Source organism: Procambarus clarkii, chromosome 9, assembly GCF_040958095.1.
Source record: "Procambarus clarkii isolate CNS0578487 chromosome 9, FALCON_Pclarkii_2.0, whole genome shotgun sequence".
NCBI classification, from domain to species: domain Eukaryota; kingdom Metazoa; phylum Arthropoda; class Malacostraca; order Decapoda; family Cambaridae; genus Procambarus; species Procambarus clarkii.
This window is the reverse complement of record NC_091158.1, coordinates 18,452,276-18,470,533: the sequence shown is the minus strand read 5'-3', so window position 1 is coordinate 18,470,533 and position 18,258 is coordinate 18,452,276. Positions and strand designations below refer to the sequence as shown.

General features: G+C 35.8%; 2 protein-coding genes across 5 annotated transcripts in view; one reads left to right on the top strand and one right to left on the bottom strand.

Moving 5' to 3' along the window:
- LOC123766125 (long-chain fatty acid transport protein 4) overlaps positions 1 to 17,827 on the top strand; it is a 51,938-nt gene extending 34,111 nt beyond the window's left edge. For all 4 annotated transcript variants that reach the window (XM_045754999.2, XM_045755000.2, XM_045754998.2 and 1 more), the window contains 6 exons: positions 538 to 655; positions 2,652 to 2,795; positions 4,084 to 4,221; positions 12,096 to 12,253; positions 12,569 to 12,722; positions 14,847 to 17,827. In XM_045754999.2, coding sequence (XP_045610955.1) covers positions 538 to 655; positions 2,652 to 2,795; positions 4,084 to 4,221; positions 12,096 to 12,253; positions 12,569 to 12,722; positions 14,847 to 15,004 — 870 coding nt within the window. In that variant the 3' untranslated portion in view covers positions 15,005 to 17,827. The remainder of the gene's footprint in view (positions 1 to 537; positions 656 to 2,651; positions 2,796 to 4,083; positions 4,222 to 12,095; positions 12,254 to 12,568; positions 12,723 to 14,846) is intronic.
- LOC123766127 (connectin) lies at positions 4,946 to 11,406 on the bottom strand. The gene is made up of 8 exons (XM_045755002.2): positions 11,279 to 11,406; positions 10,043 to 10,223; positions 9,232 to 9,340; positions 8,929 to 9,035; positions 7,850 to 7,972; positions 7,437 to 7,617; positions 6,195 to 6,320; positions 4,946 to 5,285 (listed from the first exon to the last, which is right to left on the bottom strand). The coding sequence occupies exons 2-8, from the start codon at positions 10,220 to 10,222 to the stop codon at positions 5,152 to 5,154; spliced, it is 960 nt and encodes a 319-aa protein (XP_045610958.2). The 5' UTR covers position 10,223; positions 11,279 to 11,406; the 3' UTR covers positions 4,946 to 5,151.
- Positions 17,828 to 18,258: the final 431 nt, after the last annotated feature.

The following is an 18,258-nucleotide window of genomic DNA, read 5'->3' as shown; positions in this document are numbered from 1 at the left end:
AATGTTACTTCAAATAAGGAAAAACTTAGTCATTTAGCAACTTCTACGTACAGTAATTTGAGTATAAATATAATATACTCCGGCTGTCACTGGTGTAGGCACTCCTGCCGCCACTGGTGTAGGCACTCCTGCCGCCACTGGTGTAGGCACTTTTGTAGCTTTTTATTGACGTGAAACACCAAATTCAGAGGAGACTGTATTGGAGATTACACTCCAACTTTAAGTTCTGTATCAAATCTCCAACTGTATAAAGCCATTACAAGCACTACTGTATAGATAGTTTTCTTCACCTTGCTGCTATAAAATGCAATAGCCATACGGATTATCTAGGATTTTTATGCTGATGGTAAGTGCCTACATTAGAGAGACTTGAAGCTCCATTTTCTAGTGGAAAATGTAAATGATCTTAATCAGTTTTTATTCTGAATGTCATTTTGCTGAGTTAGAAAAAAGTTGGTGTAGCTAATTTACTGTATTTGTTCATTGGAAGAATAATACCCTCATTTCCTTATCCTTTTAATGTTTACCTTTTCCTAGATCCGCTTAATGTTTGGTAATGGGCTGCGGCCTAACATATGGAAAGACTTCCAGTCGAGGTTTAGTATCCCCAGAATTAGTGAGTTCTACGGCTCGACTGAAGGGAATGCTAATATCAGTAAGTCTTTAATTAGCACCAGTTTGTGCATATTTTCCACTGATATTCTGGGATTTGGCAAATTAAATTTTGATTGAGATTTTGTTTGCTTTTTGCATATGGATAATTGTATCATGATCCATGTACATTATAGTATTACAGTACATAAATGTACAATATAAGGATCCATGTACAGTATATCTGTTTCTGTATGTAGATAACAAGTATAATAATTGAGATTAACCTTTTACAGACTGAATTGCAGTAACCTGGTTACTGCTTCCTTCATGTTCGAATTTGAACAATTAATTAAAAAAAATGTATGATGCAATTGTAAAAGGATTACATACTTTATTTTGTAACTCGAATACTTGTTCTCTATCTCTATAATTAGCCAAATTATAGATTTAGCAATGGTATTGTAGTCTTGCACTTGTCATCTAGTTCCTACAGTTTGCCATAGTGACCTACCATAATATTTTATATGAGGATTCTGTAATAATATATCTTGAAAAAAAATTAACTGTAAAACAAATAATTTAATCGACATTTATAAAAAAAATACATATTTCAAACTATAACTTTCCCAGGACAGTACAGTAGATACTTTGTTAATGAGTGTTCATGTAACAAAGAATATTTGTGATCGGGTATTTCCCATTGTGCCCTTTCATTACGAATGTGAAAGTCGTACAAACAAGATGTTTGTAGTTTCGTGCAAATGCAAAAAAAAATAAAAAATTTTTAGTAATACTGCATGTGTTTATCATCTGGAGGGCTTGTGGACAAAAATTAGTCTTACAATATATTGACACGCCACAAATGTGAAGTGAGGAAAGGACTGAATCCTGACAAGCGAGTAGAGAAGCTGTAACTGATATCCAGAGTCCTAAAGGAAAGGACCTGGATGAGTGGCCTCAGCTTCTCCCTATTGAGGCAATGAACTGCCGGAGTAGTTTCTGGAATTTTTTGTTTGGTGCATTCTTGTTTTATTTTTATACAGTTGCACAATCACGGCTCCTTTTGAGCCCTCTGGCACATTACAACTATTCCAAGCCTTTTAGTAAATTTTCTATACCATTCCTCAACTTTTTCTCCTCAATATTTAATAATTTCTGTATACAGTACTGATATACCTAATCCTTATGTTTCCTAACATTTCAGCTTCATTTGTGTACTCGCTGCTTCCTTGGATACATCAACTGATGTACAATCTTGTACTCTTCTCTCACCAAATTCAATCACGTTTACATTGGCACCTCTTTCATCACTTCCACCCATTTGATTTTCAAATTACTTTTTAGTCTCCTCTTCACCATTAACCACTGCACTGCGCAAAGCGCCTTTAGGCGCTCAGAGAGTTGTGCTTTTTGTTTTTTAATTTGGCTATATTTTAATGTTTTTTAATGTTTTCATTACTATTTGTGTTTTGAAATGGAAATAGTTGACTTTGGAAACATTTTGACATTAAATTTACCTGAACATTTGTAAAAATAATAAAAATATGTCCTTGACAATTGCACCAAGACGTTTTTGCCGAAAATAGGTGAGCAGTGCAAGGGTTAAACATTCTCCTATATCTCTCTTTTTAATACAGTATTTCCATTTACCTTTTCACCAATGTCTCTGCTATACATTATTTCTTTCCAAGAGATCTTATTTTCTTAATTTACTTGAATTTCATTCATTCACTTATTTATCATCCTCATATTCTGTTCTCAACTGTGCAACCTGGGTTAGCTCGACCATGAGTGGTTGAAATATATTTGTGGATCATAAACACAAAATTGACCCATTTTTTTGCACAAACTTCATAAAATTGCAGTAATAAACCTAATTTATAACAGCATTTCATAGTATACAGTATTTCGTTTGAAGTCAGTCGGTTGAATTTTTATGCCAATGGCAAGAGTTGAGGTACAGTACTGTAACAGTTTAATAATTTTGTAAAAGCATTAGAATTGTGATTTTATATATAATTAGGTGTTTTAAAGTTTTTTATATTTGTTTTAAACAGTCAATATGGATGGTAAACCTGGAGCAGTTGGCTTCGTGTCGGTGCTGTTCCCAAGTGTTTATCCTGTGGCTCTCATCAAGGTTGACGAGGACACCAGAGAAGTTGTTAGAGATGCTAATGGAATGTGCATATTATGCAAACCAGGTATGGAGACTTGTTTCCATCAGGAATATTTTCTATAATTTCTCTCTGAATACTTACATTAAACTTAATTTTTTATGTAATTAATAATAATATTTATTTTATTATGGACAATATCTCAATAATGATGCCGAAAGATTGATGATTCTATATAACAATCTCGGTAGGAAGTTTTTTATATTGGCCAAATTGCTAGTGTCTTACTTTGTGGATATATTCTTGGGGCTGTTTGAAGTTTAACTATATAATTTAGTTGTGAAATGTATCCAAGGGATTATGTGGTGAGGTCACATTATTGTTGTTGTATTGCAGTACACTGAATGGTTTTCCTTGGCCATGGCCACTTAGTTGCTTCCCTAGTTAAGACTTGACTTTCTCCGAGTCAGAGCATAAATAAAGATTGTGTATTCCTCTGTCAACTTCAATGCAGTGGGGTCCTTTTCAGGCTGCCCCTATTAAACCATTTGCAGGGAGACATTTTGGCAATTTCTCCGTTCCTCTCTGAATTCTTTACTATTATTTAATTCCATTATACACGAATACCTCCTTCAAGCAATTATTGAAATCAATTGACTGCAAAGTATTGCAGGTTGTGGCAGTGGCCATGACAGCAAACCAATATCAAACCAAACCTTCCTCTCTCTCTCCCAATTAGGAAGAGAAAGAGAGGGAAGAGGTGTGGCCAGAGGGCTGCAGGGGTGAATGGTAGTGTCCGTGTTTGTGTGGATGTGAGGCACTTGGAATGCGAGCATGACAAATTTAGACTTGAGAGTAGTAGGCATACTATAATAAGGAGTATGGCATTCAAACATCATGGTAGATATGAGGTGCATAGTTAACATATGAGTTTAATATACTGTTTGAGTCCTAGGCACATTGGGTGGATCAAGCAATTTAAGACTTATAAGGAAGACAAAGTAAAATCAATCATTTTAAGAATTGATTTAACCTTTGTTAATTTTAATAGAGTAAAGAAACACAAGATTTTTCACATCAGTTTAATGCTTGCTTTCAAACTATGAGTCTCTTGGGCTAGCTAACTTGACCACATGGAATAATGATAATTAATGTACTATATATGGAATTACTGTAAGTTTAGTTGATTTTCTATTATTCTGTATTAAACTTTAAAAGTTAAGTGTTTTAGTGTTTTAAGTGTGCAAGTGTTTTATTATACGTAACTGATTTTCTGGAATTTAGGCTAGTAATAAATTGGTTTGTAAATGTTATTCATCACAGATCATGCTCCATGAAACATTTGTAAATCTTTATTGTTTGGTCCCCTGGTTAGGAGAACCTGGTGAGTTTATTGGCAAGATAGTAAAGGATGATCCTGTCCGAGACTTCCACGGGTATGCAGATGACAGTGCGACGAAGAAAAAGATTGTGCGGGATGTCTTCAAGAAAGGAGATTATGCCTTCCTCTCAGGTTAGTTTAAGATCTGACAATAATTCATGCCAGCCACAGAAGAGTGGTAATGTATTAATAATGTCAGGAATTTTGAAGACTCATCTTTCAGTGCTGACAAAAGGTGAATGATTACCACAGCATCTATTATAATATATATATATGCAGTTCTCTGTAATATTGTTGATCCAGTTTGTATCAACAAACTTGTATCTCTTTTTTCTTTCTTTCTTTCTCTCTCCCCCCCCCCCCCTTTTCATTCCATTCGTCTTCCCCACACACTATGGGCAAAGTTTACTGAGCAAAATCTTAACCTCAATTTATCACAAAATGGATAACTCCCAGCAGAACCTAACTAAAAAGATTGTAGTCATCGTCATCACTTTCTTCCACATGCATACCCCAGCCTCTGAGTGTGTGTGATCTGTTTTGGTAGCTTACCCTTATCAGAGTGTTAAATTATCTCGAGCTTTTTTCTAGCGTAATGGGTTTCCTCTTCCTTGTTAGTGGTGCATCACCAATATGCTCCCTCTTCTTATCTGACATTGTTAATTTTATTTTCCCTGATGATACCAGATTACTTACCACTTCAAAAACACATCTGCTCCAATTCCCAAAGCCAATATAAACTTGGCTACAGAGAGAGCAAAAGAGATAGAGATAGATGTAGATATAGATAAAAATAGATAGCAGGTACAGTGTCTTATCTGTACATATAATGTACAAGTATCTTATTTAAAATGAGTTTAAATTTTTTGACATTTTAATTTCATCAAACCAGTTACAATGTAAGTGGTTAACATAATGGTAACATTAGGAGTTTGCTATCTTACAATAATTGTTGTAAAGACTCAAGAGTGACAGGTAAATAAGCAGCACTGCTTTTATACTGTTGGTTATATGAATGAATTAAATACTACTATATTTGGTGTAATTATGAGGTACAGTTCCCTAACAACTGGCAAAGTCCTCCTCGGTAAGACCAGACACAAGACGACCGTCGGTACACTCTGCCTGCTGAAGCTGGTCCCGAGCGGCGTATGACACAACCCACGACATGTCACACCCACATCCTAGTTCGTTACCTAGAAACGAAATGAGTACAATCTTAAGTCAGACTATATATGCATTTTTGCCAGAATTCATGTTCTGGTTCTTTTATTCTGTTTGTTGTATTTTGTAAACGCCCCACACTTTACCTGAATCAAGTAGTTGATTATTACGATTTTCTCGTGCGTCGATTCTCCATACCGCTATTGCCTACAAAACTGTTTTGTTGATTGCGCACCAGAAACTCCTATGCGTACTGTATATTGTAATAGACACTGTTCCACCTTGTTCCCCTAATTACCTATGAAACATTCGTCCAATATGTTAGATTTTAGAATTACTGTGTGATACCTCAGAATAGGCTTTAAGATAAAATATAATGACAAATAAAATAATAAAATGTGAGAGCTAAATAAAAGTACACTAAACCTGAATGTGAATATTTGGTTATTTGGTGTTTGATGCAAGACCTTCACTCACTCTCCGCACGCCCAACCACTTGGGCTGAACGGTAGAGTGATGGTCTCGCTTTATGCAGGTCGGTATTCAATCCCCAGCCTTCCAAGTGGTTGGGCACCATTCCATCCCAAATTCTTATCCTGATCCCTTCCAAGCGCTATATACTTTTAATGGCTTGGCACTTTCTCCTGATAGTCTCCCCCATCACTCTCCGCACCCTCTCCCTCTCATTGAACCTCTTCTAGTCAATGGTCATCTTTTGTTCATTAATCCCTTTGTGCTCATCAATCCCCTTGTACTTATTGATCTCCTTGTACTTGTTGACCACTTTGTGCTCCTAAATCACCTTGTACCCATCAATCACCTTTGCACTCATAGAAAAGAGATACAGTTCATGTACTATAAAAATTTAACCAATAAAATTACATAATTTACCTAGATACATTATCCAGTCAAAGAACAGCCTAATACAGTACTGTACTTACTGTCCAAAAGTATATAAGCATCTGTGCCGTGCTCGGAAACCATCTGATCGAGCAGGGCTGAAAATGTGTCGTAAACAAGGCTTGTAATGTTGTTGTGACTCAAGATCAACTCCTTGGGCATTCTCCCTGCAAAAGAATGTTTTGTTATGCATATTAATGTTAAATGTATTGTAAATTTTCTTGAAGTTGAAGAAAGAATTTATACTGTTGACTTGTGATTCTGAACACCATTTTATATTGGACTGGTCTCTAAATATTTTTGGAATATCTAAACGATAAATAATATATTCCTGCAAACTTTAACACTGAAATAATTGAATGTTTTCGTAAATGCTCATTATTCAGTGTATACAGAATACCTTTACTTGTGAAGTGTTACTCAGATTCTTGTCTATCTTTTCTTTATTATTTTAGAGCATGTGGTGACTGGATTTTACCACTTCAAAGTTCAGTGATGACATTTAGTTCTGCTGCTAACAACTTGCAGTATTTACTAAGTTTAGGGAGCCTGTTTTAAAGTCTAGAGGACCTGGTCACGCATTACATCATTTGTAAGTGTTTGACTAGGCACATGAACTCCAGTTTCTTTTCGTGTTCTATGGTGCATTTTACTAAATAGACTGATATTGCTTAATATAGCCATGAGGTTAATTAGGACCTATATGCCTGATCTTCCTCAAGAGGGAAAACATCTCCAGATTTTCCTTACTGCAAACATTAAGATGAGTTTTTGTCTCATTAATGTCCTCAAGCTCCTTGCTTATCTGTGGCTTATCTGTGACAATTCAACAGTTTTTATTACCCATTTACTTGTGAGGACTTGATAGATTGCTAGAAAGCCCACATAGCCATCACAATTTGAATGATCTGAGAGTTTCTACAGGAGCTTGTCTAATTCACCTTAGAGAACTTACACCTTTGTTCTGGAATTATTTATTATAAATTTTGGTAGAAGATTGGAATGTGTTCTCTCTGCCAATGGGACCACTACTCTTCATAGTGCATATTTTAAATTTCCTTCTATATCTTTCACTCTAATAAATTATAGCATTTAATTATGCTCATTAGGAACTTGAATTTTGTGTCTCAATGTGTGCATGCATGCATGGATTTAATGTACATACAATGCTCCTATAAGGTGCTTATATATAAAGTATATGGAAAATTCTATCAGTCATGACTTACTTTAAAAATGTTTATCACACGCAAGTTAAATAAGTCATTTTAACCCTGTAAGCTTACCTCCAAAAGCCGAGGGTTGCACTCCTTGAGATAGTTGGTTCCAAGCCAGGTCCAGATACATATCCTCCTCATCACCAGAGAACGTCAGGCTCTCAGGCCCTAGTGACTCGGTTGTTAACTCATTGAAGGGCAAGAGCAGTCGACTCAGGTTTTGTGCTCCAGAAAAGTAATTTGCAGATATCTGTTATAACATGGAGAAATATGGGAATGTATATGTGTATTGAACTGAAATTTATGAAGGTGAGAAATGTATCCTAAGCAATAGACTTGTCAAAGTAAACAGTTAAAAATCATTTGTCTTATATTTCTTAGATGCTTAATATGTGAAATGCTGTACTCTGAAGGTGCAATTTGGTATTGGTGCATTGGCATATTTACTTGGATAGATTTTGAATTTGTTTAGTATCACTTACTGTAGTGATAGCGTTGTGGCCAAAGTCTATATAGGATACACTTGTTGTTTCCAGTGCACCGTCTAGGCTGCCCAGCTGGTTGTTTGAGCAGTAGAGAGTTTCTAAAGCAGGCAGGGAAGCAAGCTGAAATTTATTTAATGTATTAGTTGTAAAGCAACATTAATATTGTATAATACGTTCCATAAAGTTTATTAGTAAAGTGTGTGTAATTATAATTATTTGATTTTTGAACAAAAACTGCCATCAAGGAATTTGCAGTACTTTAAACCATGTAGTGTTTTGTGATAAAACTGATGTTAATTCAGAAAGGTGAGATACTGAAGATAAATTGGTGGGTTAAAATAATAATTGGGGATGTGGTACGTTGGGTGTTGGACAGTGCCAATGTGTTTTCCCGGCTGCTTTACCAGAGGGCTTTGGAAAAACACCAACCCTGCCCAAATCAAGGGATCACTGGTCTTCTCCGAGTTATTCAGCTCTCGGGCCGAGGTACAGTAGCGGTTTGGGGGACACCATTGGCTCGAGTGAATGTTGACTTTCCCCCTTTTCTGGCTGCTTTCAGAAATTTTTTGGCACATTTCGTTTACTTGGTTCGTGTCAACCATTTTTGTGATCAGAAGTCTGCTGGTCTCATCTGGTGCCTTTAGATCACAATATTTACTTCCAATATTGGAAGTAAAGCAATATTCTCCCAAGCTGTGCATGATCCTATACATGTTGGGAATTAGTGCTCTTTGGGCTGAGTAGGGGTTTTCTCCATTGCCTCCCTTGTCAGTATGACCCTATGGGAGTGGTGGAAATGATCCCCTGTTGTGATAGTGCCAACCTGCCCAGACTGGCATCATTTGGAATGAGGCCAGCATTTCATGTACATTTAAAAGTCCATTTTTGTCTAGGTTTATGGCACACTTTAAGGATTATTTTTTTTTCTCGGGAAGTAACAGACAACCAGCTTTGACCAATGGCTGACATTTTGACACTACCTTGCATACTATGAAAATATTTAAATATTATTTGGTCTTTTATAGAACTAAATGTGCACGTATTATCATAAAGATTGTTTAATAAGATTCACTTACCACATCGTTTTCGAGGGTTGTGAACTCTGAATTATGTTTGATGTAAAGCGTCTGAAGCCCACTTGCTGTAACATCACTAAAGACTTCCTTGCTTAGGTACACCAGGCCTGCAACAATGTTTGTAGCTATTCAGTATTTTTTTAATATTATATACAGTATAGAGCAATAGTAACAGAGAATCTAGTTTTTTAGTTTTATTAGATAAATTAGGCATACTGGTATAAAACGTCATGAAGTTTTTAACAGTAGGGAAAAAGCAATGCCTGGAAGTAGTTACAGGAAGATTCAGATTGTAATACTAACCTGTATTATAGAAACGTATGGCATCTATTAACACATCAGCAAATGCTAACGGTGGGAGATCTGTTAGGCCCGGTGAAGAGATGATGTCCACACTGCTTACATGTGTCAGCTGACAAATTATATCCAAGTATTATTGTAAATAATTGTGCTTCATTGTACAACATGCATCTTTTTTACATTTAAACTATTTTTTTATGGCTTTAAAAATAATTTCCCCCCCCCCCATGCTAATACCTGTGCATTTTTATAGATTTTTAATGTTAAAAGTCGAGCACAAGCACATTCCAGGTATTATCAGTCCTTCCATTAAATTGTTAAGTACGCTTCTGCATTTTTCAATTCAAATATTGTTTCTATATAAATTTTGCCATTATTCCATACCACTTTCATACTACATTCCTTCCCGGCTTGGTGCCTTCTTTGATAATTACTTTTTTTTTTCTCCAGTTCAGTGCTGGTTGTGCACAGCTGTAGTATTTGACTGTACAAAACAGTTGTACTCTTAGTAAAATATTCACAGCACTTCTTATGTATATAGCATTCTCAACCGGGCATACGTTACTTCAGGGGAAAGTCACAAGACAAATTGTCACGTGTTCATTCATTCCTTAACCATTTTCATTTCGTCCCATTCATTTTGACTCGTCACACCCTCAATCTCTCTAATGTACCTATACTCATTATATTGCAATATTTTGTTTAGATACAATAAATAAATTAATAATTGGTATTACAGTAGTAGAGAAAATTTTGGCCATCTAATATTTTACTAAAACAATGCAAACGAAATAAACAAAAATTCTCTCCGTACCCCTAAGTTGGCAAAAATGTTTTCCATTTCGTCCCAACCAGTCACGTCCTGGCACCGTAGGGCAGGAACACCATTAGCATCTTCATAACACTGGCATGGACCAAGGTCCTCGCTAGGTGGGCACTGTGCCATACATCCCACCAGGCAATAAGCCAGTATAACTTGCATTAATTTAGTCATCCTTGGAAACAAAAACGAAAAGTCAGTTCTATACATATTTCAAGAGTGGTGAAAATTAATTCAGTACTAATATTGGTGTTACAGTACCCTACATATTAATATGCATTTATTGTGGTTCTTGAGGATGCATGTGACCTAGAGAAAGCACATGACACTACTTGGAGATATAATATATTAGCCCAATTACATTCTTTTGGTCTCAATGACCCTAAAGCTCATTCTTCAATGCTTTCTCTTTGGCTGTACTTTTAGGGTATGCTTTGGAACTACTGTTGGCTGTACTTTTAGGGTATGCTTTGGAACTACTGTACTGTCTCTGCCTCTTGTTTTACCAATATACAGGCATTTCCCATGTTAAACTTGGGGTTTATCTTTGATGCCTGTCATATGTCCATTACCTACAAACTGAAAGCTGCAAGGCTTTGCAAGGCAATAAATGCCTCACATATTTTTCAACTTTTCCCTAAACTATTTCCCTGGAGAGGGTTCTGAGAGTTCTACTCCCCGAGCCCGGCCTGAGGCCAGGCTCAATTTACCATCTAACGCCTTGTATCATACAGACTTGTGGCTCTGTTTGGGGGACATTTAATTTTTTTCCGAGCCAGAGTCTTTCATATCAAAACAGGTGATCCCTTGTTAAAAGACTGTTGCAAATTGTGTTTGAATTGTCAAATATAATTTTTGTCCATTAGTTTTGGGAGCTTCTCACCTATTTGTATTATGTACCTGACCTCCCTTATAGTATAAATCCAATATGCCCAGTACAGTCCCATCACTTGAGAATGAACCATGTAGGTTTGAAATGTGTAAATTTATAAACAGTGTAATACTGTACATTATTCTATAGTTAATTATTCTTTAAGTTTACCTCGAACAAAGATGACATTTGGAGAGATCCTCTTCCAATTAGACAAAGATGCAAGAGCACTAGTCAGAGGTATAGAAACCCTATATAAGAAAATAATCATCACAGAATATGCAGTCATATTCATTGAAAAAATCTATATTGTACACACATCACAGCACAAAATATACAGTGGATAAGTAGATACTAACTTGGTGGTGATCCTGTAAGTCTGGTGTGTACAAGAGTTTCGTCTGGCACTTTACCATATCATCTAGCATTTCATGTTGCCAACCCTCCCTCTAGTTGTACTAGTTATTATTAGGCTTAACTATGTCCTGCTCCATTACAATATTTGAACCTATTAATGTTTTTTCTGAAGGTGACAGGAAAAATTCTTTTAACATGATTTCTTAAAGCATTTTGAAACAGTAAGAAATGTTAATTAGGTTACTGGCGTTGACATGATAGCAGGCGTACCTTGCATCTGGCTGTTCCCGCGGCAATGAGAGTTCCCACATCCATTTCACGTGGACTTTCCCAATCACGTCTCTAGACCCTGTCGTAAGGTCAAATTTTATGCCTGCTTCTAAACCTCTTGGTAACATGTTCATTGTGGTATTTACATGATGCTGCACTTTGAATATCCATCAGTACTATGCATTCCTTTGATTGGGTTTAGGAATAGTCCCTTAATTGTTGTCATATGAACTTTCAAGTTTTTTTGTGTACAACAATTGTAAATGTATATTGTAGGCTCTGTGGTATACATTTTAATTAGAATGTACAGTATCTTTAATGCTGGAAAATGTATCCAATGAATCATGAGCACACTGACACGGTCTCGTGCACTTTTCTAGCCGAGTCAAAATGTGTACAGTATCTGGACATGGATCATGACCTGGGCTCAAGTTTCCTGGATTTTTCTTACCCAGATTTCAGTATTATCATTAATTATTGTTATTTATTTCTCCTGGGTTAAATATTTTCCTTGTAAAATGGATAGGCCTAACAAGTCATTTCTTACAGGTGACATTCTCATGATGGACGAGGAAGGTTACTTGTACTTCAAGGATCGTACAGGAGATACATTCCGCTGGAAGGGTGAAAATGTGTCGACTAATGAAGTTGAAGCAGTTATCTCCAAAGTAGCCGGTCATGCGGATGTGGTGGTGTATGGTGTTGAGGTAGGAATATGGTGTTGGCAACATGGTGTATGGTGTTGAGGTGACTTACTGTACTTCATAATATTTTACAAATAAAATATCACACAAATTTTGTAAATTGTGCAAACATTTTATTCGCATGTGTACATTAAACAAAAATGTATGGCTGCATTTAAAATTTGCTCCAGCAAACTAAATGGGGCTGACCTGATTCTATTTCATAAGGCAACCATTTTTTTTTTTTGTGCAGATAATTCAGCGAATGATCTCCACAATTAGCATATAAGCAAACAAGAATTTCCATAAGGGCAGTAGAATAATGGTTATTAATTTCAGGTTCCTGGTGCCGAGGGTCGTGCAGGCATGGCAGCCATCTTGGATGGTGAAGTGTCTCTGAACTTAGAGGAACTTTATGCAGGGGTTATGAGGGCACTTGCTTCATATGCTCGTCCTTACTTTGTTAGGATTGCCAAGGAATTAGAAATGACTGGTAAGCTTCTCAATTATATAGTACATACCTATCTTGTTTTAAAAGAACACTCATAACTTCTCTCATTTCAAATATTCCTTAGATATTGGGTCATTGATGATAAACATATAAAAGAAAATGTTGTATTCTGTTTGGGAATACTGTACTGTATTTACAAATAGGCGAGCATTTTTTTTAGATGCATGTATGATTGATTCTCCACATAATCTTTTCCTTGTTTTTAATGGCAAGTTAAAGGGCATTTGTAATACTGTATAATTCTTATGTGCAAACTTTATACTAGTGTCGAGAAGAAAGTGGAAAATTTAGACGATTGTTAGAATTGTCCGTCAAAGACTTGGTCTTTATGTTTAATAATATTATAAACAAATTGATGGATTAGCAATGGGTTCTCCAATAGTTCCCGCATTCGCTAATGCTTTTTTAAGCTTTTATGAGAGAAATTGGTTTGACAAATGTCCTCTGGGTTTTAAACCAATTAGGTACAGGAAATGTGTGGATGACACTTGTTATTCAAGGACCAATCTCGTGTTAAGTTTAGAGAGAACCTGTATTTTAATACACAACATCGTAATACTGTATACGTTTCACTGCAGTGTGTGAAATTAATAATTCTTTGTCATTTCTTGATGTGAAAGTGAGTAACCTTCATAGTTTTAACACTGAAGTTTACAGAAAACCAACTTTTACAGGTTTAGACTTAAATTTTAATGCATTTGTTTCTGATATTTTTAAGAAAATGCACTTAATACTCTGCTGAACAGAGCCTTTGTATTATGCTCAAATTGGTCTAACTTTGATCAAGAAATTAATTTTATTGTGATTTTTTTTTTTTCAAATAATGGTTACCCTGCTTATGTGATGTATACTTTTATAAGGAATTTCTTAAAAAAGGAGTTTCATTCTTTTTGTAAGATTACTACGGTAGAAAGGGATAATAAATGCATCAAATTATCCTTTTACGGCACCATTAGTTTTTCATGTAAGAAGTTGATTAGCAGTCTCCGTGGCGCAGTGGTAAGACACTCGCCTGGCGTTTCGCAAGCGCCTTGCCAGGGTTCGAATCCTGGCCGGGGAGGATTGACCGGGCGCCAATCCTTAACTGTAGCCTCTGTTCACCCAGCAGTGAATGGGTACCTGGTTGTTAAACGATTCGGCGGGGTCGTATTCCGGGGAAATTAGGGTTAAGGACCTTGCCCGAAACGCTACGCGTAATAGTGGCTTTACAAGAATGTATGTAAAACTCTTGTAGATTGAGAAAGCTTTTTCAGCATTATCCTCAGGTAGACTTGAAATTTATTTTTGTGAATGCAAATACCATAGGCTCCTATTCTAAATTTAAAGATAAAGTTCCTCCCCCCCCCCTTGTGCTCTAGTATCTTATACAGTGTATATGTATAAATGTTCCAGCTGTAATGCTGATACATCAGAAGTTCCATTCGGGAACTATAAGATTAGGATACTAGAGCACCAGGAATATCATTTAGGACTGGCTTATCATGATCAAACTGGCATTCTCAGAGATTAGAAATAATTGTAGTGAGGCGAATCATTCTCTGCCGGAATACGATGTTAAAATGTTAGACACTTGCATGAATGGCCAGTCAGATTTGAGAATAATGGAATCCCTATATATCGGGGAGCTGTGACCTTTGCTAAATATTAACGTTTCCTGTTTAGTTATACACTATTCATAGTGGGCCTTTTGTTTTAATTTATAATTGTTTTAATGTCTAATAATAATGTCTTTATTATTTGCTTTAGTTTCCCCCTGATTTGTCCTTGATACTCATTTCGAATGATAACCTTTTGTACTGTTGTATTTGTTTAATTAGGACATGTAATACTGTACAACATTTTGTGATCAGTTTTTTGCGATATTTGTTTCTTACAAGGTGTCTAACTGGTAATCTATAAGTGTTTTATATTGTTTATTTTTTTTATACAAGTTATATATTAGGTTGTTATTATAGACACACTCACTATACAAACATTGTTGCAGGAAATACTTAAATGATGCAGGTTTTATTAATTTTTTTAAGCAATTTAAACAATTCAGTGTTGAGAACTTATCAGATGAAATATACATTTCTCTAATCACATTTCTCATTCATTGCTTTTCAGGAACTTACAAGCTTAAGAAAATTGCCATCCAAAAAGAAGGCTTTAACCCAAATGTCATCAAGGACAAGATATACTTCTTGGACGCCAAGAAAAAGGAATATGTTCCACTAACAATTGATCTTTATGACAAGATTGTCAGTGGCGAAGTCAGATTTTAGGCTAATAGGATTTGCATTCTTAGAAAAGTTTTAAAGCAGCTTTGGTGCACATCTGTTGTAACTTAACATTTGACTTGTAAGGTTAATATCATGTTCAGGTTCAAGCCGTCGCTAGTGAAACTTGACCGATATTGACTTGCGAAGTCTACCAGTACCGTTGTGTGGATTAATTCTCAGACTAATTTTATGGCTTATTTTGAGGCTGACTACTCATTGGGTATATATATTTGTTTGCAGGCGATGAGTCACAATAACGTGGCTGAAGTATGTTGACCAGACCACACACTAGAAGTTGAAGGGACGACGACGTTTTGGTCCGTCCTGGACCATTCTCAAGTCGATTGTCGAAACGTCGTCGTCCCTTCAACTTCTAGTGTGTGGTCTGGTCAGCATATATTTGTTTGTTATATATATATATATACACCAATTATATACTCTAAGGGCAGCTTCAGAATGAGAGTAACGAACAATGCATAATGAAGCTCTGCTCGCCCAACAATTTGTACAATTTTTTGTTGCACTAGTTAAAGTTCGAGGGTGTGGCAGATGTGTGTGTGTGTATATATATATATATATATATATATATATTATATATATATATATATATATATAAAATATACCGTGCACGTTTTCCTTAGGTTGATGCAGTCTGTAATGTGTTGTTTGGAAATGTTTCTTCAAAACTTTTCATTTTAGATCAGGTCTGGCTGAATATTTATTTTAATAGACAAAAAAGCAAGGTTGTGTGCATATCGGAGTTGTTAGTTCAGGTGAGTAAATGGATGTGATTATGACTATAGCGTTCAAACATTTTTCTGCAGGTTATTATTTTTTTTAAGCAATAGAAATGGTATATTTTTATTTTGAAGATAGGTGTTTTAAAAAATTACATATATACATACATATACAGTAAATGGATATATATTCATACATACAGTGCCACTTCAATTTGGTAAACTATTTGGGACCAACCCCATTTTTGTTAGCGAGATTCATTTTAACTTCAGATGCCTTTTGGAGATACTTGTGTGATGCAATTTACTTTAAGACAAAAAAATGTTTCATTCATCGTGAAAATTAAACACAAAATGTGATTGAACCCATAAGAGTATTTATTTCCCATGCCTCAGCCTGGAAACCTCATTTTCAAAGGTAGAAGGGACCATATTTTAAGTTAACAAAATTATAGGACACTCAAAATTAAAACGAACCATAGAATTTGGTTTTAAATGTGTTTATTAGCTTTCCCAAGGCTCCAACTCTCTCTTCTGATTTTACATCCATCTTTGAAAATTGGTAAAATTTGACTGGAGCCATATGAAAGTTGCAATTCATACTCTAATGCTGCTTTCCCATGTTCTATGGTCTAATTTTACCGAGCAAAATTTGCATTGTTTACCTATTTTACGATGGCCAACATTCCCGCAGGTGTGTGAAGTCTTGGCCTGCTTGCTTAGCAAATCTATAAATACTACGCTCAAATCTCCACACATTTGTTTGGCAAAGCAGGTGATTACATTCTGTCTGGAAAGTGTGTTGCAACTTGAGATATACTGAATCGAGGTTGCACTGTTTGTGTGTGAATGTATGTCGTACTTAACATATGCAACCACACTACATGGCCTAGTAAGCAAGGTCAGTTGTGCCTAACAAGCAGAACAATTTTCTGTATTTTAAAATATTTCTTTCCAAATTTGGTCTTTCTTTCCAATATTAATATTTTGAGAACATAAATTACTAACTTAATTAGGTTAGGTCAAGTTTCTAAGTTACTTTTCACATAAAAACAAAACCAGTTCATGTATATTATAATTAAAATCTTTGTTCCACAAGAGGAAAGTGACAGTATTTACGAGAATTCAGCTTGTTAGGCAGCCCTGATGTAAATTACATACATTTATATACATACACACACACTAATTGTTTTTTTTCACGATTTACACACACACTTGTATGCATGTACTGTATTACATAGAGGACTTCATAGAATTAAAATAAAATAAGTATAAGTGAGGATATATAGTTGCTTACACAGCTTCTGTTCAGTTCAAGTTTGATTTTTATATGTAGAGATGAGATGCCATGCATGATGTCTTGCTTCCTATCAAGATTTTATTGTTTAATATTTTAATATGTTTAAAAGCTGGTAATGTTTTATTGTCATTTTCTGGCTTGGCAGTGATGTATCATTAAGCACAAAAGAAACAAGTCTGCAGCATTTCAATGTTATATAGGTTGATGTTGTTCCACTGTGACTACAGTTTGCACTGTACTGTATATCACTAGTGATGGAAGCTCTCTAAGCATAATTATGGTTGTATACAGTGTTTCTTTATACGTTATTTAGTGCGGATTTTTGGTCTTCACCATGATATTCTCGGAGTTGGTTGTCCCTTGCTACAGTAACTACTACACTCGGCTCAACTTTTAAACAATTCTTAAATGACTTGAGCTAGATTTTCATGTCTTTGAAAATCTTGTCCAATAATTATATAAAGAAACATTACTTTGTATACTCGTGTGACATGAGCAATACATTTTACTTGATGCATGAAAAATTGTGGCAGTTATATTTAATAATTTTTTTTTTTTATTGAGGGGAGAAGGGTAATAATTGTAATACTAGACACAAATACGGTAATTGTTGAGAGAGTTGCGAAAGCGTTTTGAATGTGTGCTGAAATATTTTAAAAGTCTGTACTCGTGCAGCTCACACAGTGTCTTGAATAGCCTATATAACAAGGACTTTTATATTTGACCCTGAATTATGCCTTAAGAGGTCATTCCATATCATGGTTGTCTGAATAAATCATACTGGTGAAATATTTTTATCATATCCTTTCTATTGCAGAAGCAGTGTTTTAATGTTAAATTATCAAGAAAGTTGAGCCTCGGAATATTTTTTGGTAAAAATAATGGTTTCAAATAAATGAAGTAAAAATCGCTCGAGTTGCAGAGTGGGGGTTTATGGTGCCTACAGGGAAGGTAGTTCCCCTTCCCTCTCCCCCTCCATGGTGTCACCTTGTCGTGGTGAGGGGGCTCGCGTACCTCTCCCTGGGACTGGTGAGGGTTGCCTTCGCCCCCTCTCCTGCCTCTTTGAGTGTTGTACAAGCGAAAGGGCCCCAACATAGGAGCCTTGTGAGTCAACGGACCACCTGCTGGAGAAGGCTGCCCTAAGTGGATGATTGGGTGTCCAGGCTGGGGTGAAAGGGAGAATAGTCTTTGCACCAGTGTGGGAGAATGGACGAGGCAGT